The sequence below is a fragment of the Gambusia affinis genome, linkage group LG04, assembly GCF_019740435.1.
Source record: "Gambusia affinis linkage group LG04, SWU_Gaff_1.0, whole genome shotgun sequence".
Lineage (NCBI taxonomy): Eukaryota > Metazoa > Chordata > Actinopteri > Cyprinodontiformes > Poeciliidae > Gambusia > Gambusia affinis.
In genome coordinates this window covers 25853824-25863891 of record NC_057871.1, presented here as the reverse complement: position 1 = coordinate 25863891, position 10068 = coordinate 25853824, and the positions used below count along the sequence as shown (strand labels likewise).

Genomic DNA, 10068 nt, shown 5'->3' with positions numbered 1-10068 from the left:
AAGTGCCTAAATTTAAAGCTAACTAATCATCGTTAGTACATCACTACAGCCCTTCTCAAGCTTCTTGTTTTCAGATTGTCAGGGAAAACGAAGGTCAATTGAATGGAGTTGATAAGATGTGTAACTGATTCAAGTCAATAATTCATGAGTGTTCAACAAGAGTGTACCACTTTATTGCGCCTTCCTCGGAAGATTTACCACGTAGCTCTGAGATGCATTGCTACAGAATAATTTTTTTTTTAAAGTTACATACATACATTTTATTGCATTGGTTTGATGCAGCGTGTTTCTCTGGGATCTTTGGTGCAGTTTTAATACCGTTAAAGGACATAATTACACATTTTTTAAAGAGACATTTCTCAAGAACTGTCAGTTTAACAAAAGCAGAAAGATTTGTTCAACGGTTTTATTTGAAGCAGAGTGAAGTGAATAATACTTTTCTGTGGGAAAGACAGATTAACTTGTGTTGGCGTTCTTTTAACCATGCTCAGTTTTGAAGAAAAACCAAACAAAACAATAGCATTTATGTTACTATTTAGGTTTTTTTGTTGTTGTTTTTACATAAATTCTGAGTTCTAAACATCTTAATCTAGTGGTGGCAGGTTTCTTTTAATTACCATTGATTGGCCAAAAATTATAGACGTGTCGATAATTTTAAATAAAACAAAAGCTCAGAAATTAACTGATTTTAAAAGGTGCTATAGATGTATTGCTATTTTTGTTACAGAATTTTAAAGGAAAAATATATATATATATTTTTAACTTTGTGAGAATTTAAGCTCCAGTTTAGTTTAAGCGCCTTATAAGCAGGACTGCTTATTTCACTTACACAGTTAGACGGCTCTTCCCTTCCCTAGAAGCTAATTTAAATAATAAAATACAGGAAAAAATGCTAAAATGTTATGAGTTTGTTGGTAAGTTAACCTTTCATGCGATTATTTATGTGTGCAGCAAAGATCCCGCTGAACGCACACGCTGGTTTTACAATGACTGCACCGATATGTCGCCACACGTACAGCAGAAGAAGAAAGTCGGCGATGGAGCTGCGCAGGAAGTCGAACTTCTTCACATCAAGACAGTTCACTGTCTACTGTAGTTAATCCCTGCACTGTGTTTATCAGGTTAAAGCAGATACCCATTGAAGTCCTAACAGTTAAACCTGATTAATATAGTTTAACCTCACATCTACCTATAATGCAGCAGTTAGATAAGTGGGGAGTGACACAGTGAACAGGTTCTGTGGGTGGAGCAGGAGCGAAGCTGGTAAAATGTGAGCAGATTGCATACTGGAGAAATAAACAACCAAAGAGTGCGTCGCTTCTGTATATCTAACATCGATAGCTTTGGTGTTGCTAATGGGCGTCGTCTGGTTGGACCTCGGTGCCGGGGTTAGCTTGTGTGTCCACAGAGCTGCTGGTCGTGATGTTCCACGCGCCGGCCTCGCGCTCCGGCTCCAGCGAGGGGCCGGCGGAGGCCGGGACGGAGGCGTTGGCCGCCGTCGGGTCCTCTGCCATGAGGGCGGAGGACGGAGGGTGACTGAATGCGGCCTCGGTGTGAGGCTCGGACGAATTGCTCGCCGGGGTTTCGGACGGGAGGACGGCCGAGGGGTCGGAGGGCAGCAGCGAGGAAGAAGAGGAGTTAAAGGTGGTGTTTGAAGACAGGTTGGATGGAGGGAGGTAGGGCGAGTCGGACAGCATCTCTGACGGCGAGTCCGCGAGCAGGTGGGTCGGCGTGGGCCTGGGGGTGTGTGCGGGAGTGGGCTCCTGTGGGTCTGTGCACACCGGTTCCCCTTCAGCCACGTACCACACCTCATTATGCCGGTTCAGGAGCTTCAAGGGGCTGCAGACACATAGAGGAGAGCAAAACAGGAGTGTGTTGAAAAAAATGAAGATGGAAACCGCTGGAGCAGACGGGACGGAAGCGGCGCGAGCCCTACCTGTCGTAACCGACTCCATAGTGATAGGTGTGGTTGTAGGAGGCGTGGACTCGCTCCAGCTCTTTGGTCAGCAGGTGGGAGTGAAGCCTGGAGGTGACCGACAGCATCCAGCCTCCGTAACTCCTCACGTACACGTCCATGTGCGGCATTGCCGTAAAATACACCTGGGCAGCCAGAGCGAGGAAAACACCAGTGAGCAGCAAAAACTACAACCAACCCCCGGCGGTCTTCCATGTAGGACGGCGTATTAGGGCCATTGTAGACAGAAACAAAACGACAGAATGTCCGTCAGAAAAAACTTCAGAAATTGTCAAGAAAAACAAGGAAATCTCCAAAATTTGCTACAACTCAAACTTTAAGGGTAATCTCAGGAATTTTCTAGAAAAACTTGAACGTTTTTGATTTTTCAAAGTCAGAAATTCTATTGAAACTTTATTGGCTGATTGATTTATGGACTGATTCCAATTTACATCTCTGGACCTCATTAGTCATTAGGGCCTTGAGGTCCACGGATCAAGACCTGCAATATAAATAAAGTATTACTTACGTACACATAAAAAAGATTTAAAGCAACAAGGGCAGCAAAAGGAGGTTCTATAAATGCTAAAATGTTAAAAGCCCAATAAAAGCAAAATGTCCTGAATAAAAATTGGATTTTTTAAAAAAGTGGTAGTATTATGTATTTTCCAGCCACAAAGTATCATTTTTTTAGCACAATCAAGTAACTAGTTTACCTTCAGTTCTTATTAAAATGTATCAAATCTGACTTAAGAGAAATTTAACTTTGTAACTTAACACCTTGAAATTGGGCCTCTGTCTCTTTAAGAAGCTCCTGTTCTATCTGAAGCTCCGCCCTCAGGAAATCATCACGACATGGCTCCTCTATTAACCCTTTAACTACGACTTTACCAGAGTTGCACTGAGAAGTATAAGACGCACAGGGCCTTTGTCGATAGAAAGCAAAAGTACATTTCCAAGAATAATCTGGGAATTTTCTAGAAAAAACAAGGAAATTTCTGAGCTACAAAAAGTCCAAAATTTGTAAGAAAAAACTCAGACATTTTGAGATTAATCTCAGAAATTTCCACGTTGCTTTTTTTGACAATTAATCTCAAAATGTCAGAGTTTTTAGCAGAAAAAAACTCGTCCTTTTTTCCTATCTACAATGACCCTGAAAGGTCGTCGTATTCACATAATGAGCTCAGCGGTTCCACTGGATGTTTGTTATTTGTTTTGCACAGCTGACTGGTTGCCACGGGAGATTCAAGGATTTCTCAAACATTGCATGAAAGAATCAACAGCACTCCAGGTACGTTTTGATGAAGGAATCACATCATAGCATGTTGTGAAGCTCTAAAAACGCCGCCTTCCAGGTGCTACATTTACTCTGGTTATTCCTCTTCCTCCGAGTGAAACCTGGCCTGGCGTCAGACTCAACTTTCTGCTTCGGTGCTTCCTATTGATCTCTAAGCAAAAAGCCCTGATCGAATTCTGCACCGCAGAGTTTAACCTTCAAAACCAACAATGGCAAAAAGAAACGGCATCCTTCTGCAGTCCCAGCTCACCTTGTCGTTGGTGGGTGCGGGGGGTGTGTCCTGATAGGCCGCCGGCAGCGGGAAGTTGAGCGTGTAGACGGCCGGCTCCCACAGCTTGGTTTCCTCTGGGACCTTCACCAGGACTGGGGCGGTCATCTCCATCTTTACGCCTAAACCCGGAAACCCCCACACGGCCACAGAAAGGAAAAGAAATCAATCAAATAGAACTGCGTGCAGTCGCACCCTTCCCCTCGTGTTCTCACCTTCGTCGTTTGCTCCGTTGATGTACTGGAAGAGCCTCCTGAAAGCCATGGCTGCTCCCACTCCCATGAAGTAGGCTTCGGCGTCTGTCGACACCCAGCGAGTCGGGGTAAGGTGTCGCACCTGAACACACACACACACACACACACATATGTAAATGTGAGGAGAGGGAGGGAAAAAAAAGGTGTGTTTTTGCTTCTTGTTGGAGGTTCAGACTCACTTCATACTCGTCCGTTTTGCAGACCAGTTCATATTCCAGACATTCCTTCGACTCTGTGCAGAAGCTGGTGTTGGTGCTTGGTCTGCAACACAGTGGGGGGAAAAACTCATTCACAGTCAGGGTGGGCAATATGGACTTAGAATTTGATATTTTGTGGCGCTGTTGCGATCACGATAAAAATATATATATTACTATATATCTGACTGCTCGACATCAAACACAAATATTTCTCTAGAAAAACATTCCCGTCTAACATCGTCTTCTTTAAAGAAGTGAGTTATATAAACTACACAGTAACGGCATTTAATCGTATTTTCAAAGCTGCTCATCTTCATTGATGCTCTCGTGGAACAGTAAACATTAAATATAACTTCTCTTATAACACCGTCAGTTTGGTTTTCTATTTAACGTTAACTGGAATTCATCAAGACAACGCTAAATGAAAATTCTGATCACGATACATTTTTCACGATACATGATAAACGATACGATAAACGCACATCCCTGATTTATGGTCGGATTCAATAAATTAGAATATACGCCCGATGAGTCGAAAGTGCCTTTTCAAAATAGTCTATAAGGAGATATTAAGCAAATTTCATTGCTGTACAGCGTTGGGAGCCATATTTGTGCTAAATGTGTTCAGCTGATTATTCTCTTAAATACACATTTGTGAATTATTGTAAATTGTTAAACTGTAAACACTTAATAAAATCCACATGGAGCCGGGCATGCAGAATGCTTCAGGAAGTCTGTTAGTCCATGAAACGTTATGGCTAAAGGGAAATAAAACTTGTCCAGTCTGGATTGTACATAACTGTGTTTGTGATTCACTTTGTTTATCAAAATCAAACACCTAAAAAAAAGTGTGGGACAATTTATACACTTTTGACACTTTTAGACTATGACTCAGCAATAACTTTTTTGTATTTTAGCCCCAGATATATCCCTAACAGTTGTGAGTCTTTTTCTATCACAGCTTTTCCTTCCACTAAACCTTCCATTATTATGCTTGGATGCATCACTCTGAGAACAGTCTCACATTCAGAGCAGAATTACTGGAATAATTTAGGGTTTTAATTATAGTTCTAATGATTTTGATCAATTTGCGCTGCATCTGTAAATACGCAAAGAAAGCAGGCTGAATGTTTTACGAGAATTTCCCCAGCATTGGTTTAGAGTTCAGGTTGAAATCCATGTTGTGTTTGGATTAGTAACTGAAGCCATCGACTTACCCCACGCTGCCTTCAATGGAAACCACCAGGGCCAAAATGGCTACGGCAATGATGACAGCCCTGGAGAAGAGCACACAAAGAAGTTTCTTCATGTAAACATTTTTGTTGTTTTCTTGTTGTTTCGGTTCAGGCCATGTTGAAAAAAGCTTTAAAGAAGTAGCTGCAAATGTTGCACACGGCGTTCAGAAAGTGGAGAAGCAAAGAAAACATGGCGGAGGGTTAACGAAGAACACAAGATGTAAAACCCAAAAAATATATATTTTTTTTTTTAAATGTCAAAAGAGGAGGAGAAGAGAGGAAGGTGTCAGTCAGGAACGAGGCTGCTGCTGTGCTGCTGCTGCTGCAGTAAGGACTGGGTTTCATCACTGCAGAGATGAAACTGGACACGTGCTCCTGTTCCTGCTGCACCAAGAAGAGAGGGAGAGAAATCTGCTGCATCATCAGTCTGCTCTGCAAACCAAAGGCGTTTTAAGGTCAGGAAGGAGCAGCGACCAGAAGAACTCCATCTTCCTTACCTGAGTATGTTTGGAAAAGCTTAGACCATCAGAGAATGCCAAGAGCTTTAAAAGGTATAACAATAATAATAATAATAATAATAATAATAATAATAATAATAATAATAATAATAATAATAATAATATGTAATGTCTCTAAATATGAGTGAAGCATCAACGCACCGTTTCAGATAATGCGCAGCGACGTATGCATACAAGCGAAGAAGAAGCGAAAATAAATGACGCAAACGTTAACTTTACCTGCACGTCAAGCCGAGGGAATTCAACAACACTACAAATCAAATGTACCTTCCTGAGGAGTTCAGGGGGAAAACAAGTATTCAATGTTCTGATGTGTTGTAAATACTTACATTGTGACTGTCCTGTGTGTGTGTAGCTATTTCCCACCTGCAGGGAGAGCGCATAGGGCGGAGGGCTGATGGAGACTGCAGTGTGCTGCACCCGGACAGGAGCTGGAGGATTTAATGCAGACGGAGAGGGAGAGGGAGGGGGCCCGGGGACCCGCCTACAGCACACAGGAAGGAGGAGACTGGCTACCGGAACCTCACTGGGGGGTTTCTCACCATTAAAAATGAAAACATCTCCCATCAGTCACACGCTGCAAAAGAAAAAAAAAAGTGATAAAATGGGTTCAGAAAGTGGGGAAAGGGGACACTAGAGGGTCATGAATCAGTTGGCTTCCAATAACTTCACAGAGGCGTTTCCATGACAAACGTGTGCAATTTTTTGTCAATACTCTGCCAATGTGGAAAAAACAAAAACAAACAAGATCACAACTGACGTGTTTCTATTAAATAAGAAATTAAAATAGAACCACTGACGAATACGGTTGTTGATGCGACAAGTGAACAAAAACCATGGCAGCAGGGATAAAGCGCCGGCCGTCAGATAAAGCGTGGGTGAGCTTGATCTGAGCTCCGTCCCAAATAAAGTGTTTGTGGTTTTTGTAACTTTAAATGTCTGTTCGTGGGATACAGGAGGAAGACGTGGCAACATGGCGCCAGTCCGCGGCGGCCTCAAGCTCGTTTTGTTTTCTTTGGTTAAGAACAAGCCAATATTCAGCCACGGTGCTGGCGCTAATCATTCTTCAGCCAATCAGAGGAGACGAGCGACAAGCCCCGCCTACTAGAGAGCAGCTACGTAGTCGGCGATTTCACATAAGAGATTGAACACGTTGGAGCGATACACAACCTTTTCTGAGCTGTCTGATGCTGTGAGACAAAAAAACAACAACACAAAAACAAGCCATTATCTTGCTACCACTTCCTGTCGTATTATTTGTGGTTTTCACCAGTACTTATATAACATCCGGTTGCTGATCGGATGTTATATACGTGGCACGTACGGTACGAATGTGTCTCCATTGCAGTTTACGTCTATTTCGATACGGCCGAAAACCCACCTGATCCTAGCGCAAAAACGTACCAAAAAATTTGAGTTTCTTTTTTCCCCCAAGTTGGCGTGTTTCTATTAAGTGAATTTAATGCATTTTAAATTAAAGACTGAGCTGTCCCTGTTAGTCATTTACTAGAATCAGCTTACAGTTGTCAATATTGTTCCAAATATTTACCGTATCAGACACTGATTTTGTTATCGCTACTCCCAGTATAAATTGTTAAATAGCTATGGTGGGCGGTCTTCTAGAAAAACATCTCACATTTATTTCAGTTGCCCAGAGGCTTTAGGAGACAGATTTATGGCTCGAAAAGCTAAAAGGGATTTTATCTTCATTTGAAAAGTGAAGATAAAATTCCTAGATAATAATTATTTTTATTGGCTTGCCCATTGCATCAATTCGAGCTATCCCACTGGTTTTTAATTAGAATGGTCATTATAAATAACTATGGCAAACTTCCACAACCTTCACAGATTCCTCTAGGAATGTTGAATCTGTTACCTGCTCCACGTCCTGTGTCTGTGTCAGCATCTTAGTAAAACTTCAGAGTCCATCCATCCATCCATTTGCTGAACACCCTTCGTCCCTAATGGGGTCGGGAGGGTTGCTGGTTCCTCTCCAGCTGCGTCCCGGGCGAGAGGCGGGGTTCACCCTGGACAGGTCGCCAGTCTGTCGCAGAAACTTCAGAGTTTTTCTTCCAAATCCTAAATGAATAACGAGTGTCTTCAAGATAAATGCATGTTCGACATTTATCTTGCTTTGTACAAATCTAAGAAAAGTTTCAACCCTTTTTCATCATTTCAGTCAGTTGTGATTTAGTCTGCATAACCCCGAGATCTTCCTCCAGGTGAGACCAGACCCCAGTTCAATTCATTCATTCAACCTTAAGGAATAAGTAGATTATCAGTCATGTATAAAAAAAAGATTGAATGCCCAATGATGCAGTGTAAAACACAAACTTGTTTTGGAACAGAGATGCAGTCAACACAGAGAGCCTTCTGCTTTGACTAGGCCTCGTTCTGTTGACCAACAGTTTATCCAACACTATGTGAGACAATATGTCTTATATGCTTTAATGATGTAATGAAGATTAAAAAAATAGAGCAAGGACACAAAATTGTACATCCATAACGAATCACTGTAATCTACTAAAACAAGTCTATTTTAATGAATAGATCTTCCTTTCAAGAAAACTGATTTGGTTTCGCTGGTCATATTTGACATTCTATTTTTTAGTGGGTTTAATGTTTACACCCCCTTACACTTTTTCAACGCCATGTTGGCAATTTTTTCTTGTCAATATTTGATTTTGGACACAAAAAATCTAAGTTTTGGTCCTTCTTGACGTTTTCCTTTTCCTTGGGAGATTTGTTGTAGCAACGCGTCTATGCAACATTTTGTAACAACAGTGTTTACTCTCCGGTGCCGCTGCTGTCTCCGGTTCCCTCCCCTGCCGCTCCGGCAGGATTTCTTTTGTCCAGAGACAAAAAAAAATCCAGAGATTTTTTTGACACAAAAAAAAAATCCAGAGATTTGAGAAATTTTTAAGAAATATTCTCAAAAAGTTTTAGCACCTTAGCCCCCTCTTCACACTTTTTCGAGGCCTTACTTTGTTAAAAAAAAAATAAATAAATAAATTGCCAAAAAACATTTAAGTTTTGAGAGTCGCTGAAATGTCTTCTGTCGCCTCGCCCCTTACACTTCTTTGATGGCTTGTTGACAACTTTTCTTGTAAAGATCCCCTCCCTGACATCAAAAATGCCTTAACTTTTTTATTTTATTTTATTTTAGTTGTTGTGCGGCTCAGAGCAAACTGAGCAGAGGATGAACAGGAAGAGCCTGTCACATTACAACTCTCCAGCGGCGATAATCGCTGCCTCACTGCAATCAGAACAACCCCAAAGTCTCTAATTAAACCGGAATAATGAGCCGTACATTTATTTGACTGTTTCACACGCAGGTGGTTCAATAAAGACTCCTTTTATTTATGAGGCTTGAGGAAGGACCGTTTCACTGCAGGCTAGTTTGGTTGATGCTAAGAAGGCATAAAGTCTGCTGAATTACATCTTGTACATATTTTTATTTACACGTTCTGATAATTTGTCAGAAGAGAAACGGCTGCTGAAGACGTTTGAGGATCCACCTGAGGGAAAATCCGCCTGACATGGAGATCTGAACGTTCTCACTCAGGGTCACATTTCAATAACCAGTCATGTCCATCAAACAGGCGGATAAACGTCCCTCTGGTCCAAACTCACTCAAGTCTGCATTGAAAGAGATTAGAAATCTTTTTCTTTTTTTTTTTACACCTGTCTTTTTACTGTTTCCACTAGAGACAGGAATTTCAAGAAGAAACAATAGAAAGTCACACACTTATTTTTTTATGCTTTTAAATTTCCAATAAATAATCTGTCACACCTGCTTGCTCCTCCAGCAACATGCAGAGGAACAGCTGAGAGAAAAGTTATTGGATTACTGCTGGATTTTGATTTAACCCGTAGAGTGTAACCTCGTAGCAATCTATTTAAAAAAAAAATTAAACTCACTGCCTAAATAAACTGGTTTATCTACTTTAGACCTTAAATTTCCCACCATTACTGTCACATTTTAGTAACGGTGCTACATTCTGATTTTAGTAATATCTCTTGATAATAATGCTAAAAGGTTCAGATAAAATGCAGGAAATTATTTTTTTCAGAAAATAATTTCTGAAAAATTATTTTCCCAAAAGCAATCCCCCAAATTTCAGCTGATTGAAAGAGAACGCCCCAGGATGCTGAACTAAAGCAAGATAACATTCACCAAAGCGACTGTAGAAATTAGAATATCAATTAATGTCAGTCGTTTTAAAAGCTAGACTGGTCGATTTGAATGGAGACGAATTGGTTTGGAGCTGAAGTTTCAGACAGAAGGTACTGAAAATTTTATTTTTTTTCTACAGTAACATACAGCCAGAGCCCCCCAGAAAAC

General features: G+C 41.1%; 1 protein-coding gene across 1 annotated transcript; it reads right to left on the bottom strand.

Moving 5' to 3' along the window:
* Positions 1-141: 141 nt before the first annotated feature.
* soul5l (heme-binding protein soul5, like) lies at positions 142-6381 on the bottom strand. Its single transcript, XM_044114810.1, has 7 exons — positions 6053-6381; positions 5188-5247; positions 3953-4034; positions 3735-3855; positions 3502-3641; positions 1937-2100; positions 142-1839 (listed from the first exon to the last, which is right to left on the bottom strand). Coding segments are annotated over exons 1-7 (1056 nt in total). The 5' UTR covers positions 6055-6381; the 3' UTR covers positions 142-1352.
* Between the last annotated feature and the right edge of the window lie 3687 nt (positions 6382-10068).

What these genes read in the sequence shown, in the direction of transcription:
- soul5l (XM_044114810.1), bottom strand. An exon ending in GCAAAACGGACGAGTATGAA is followed by an intron (nt 3,856 to 3,952) that starts GTGAGTCTGAAC and finishes GTGTGTGTTCAG; the next exon opens with GTGCGACACCTTACCCCGAC. An exon ending in CAACGGAGCAAACGACGAAG is followed by an intron (nt 3,642 to 3,734) that starts GTGAGAACACGA and finishes TTCCGGGTTTAG; the next exon opens with GCGTAAAGATGGAGATGACC.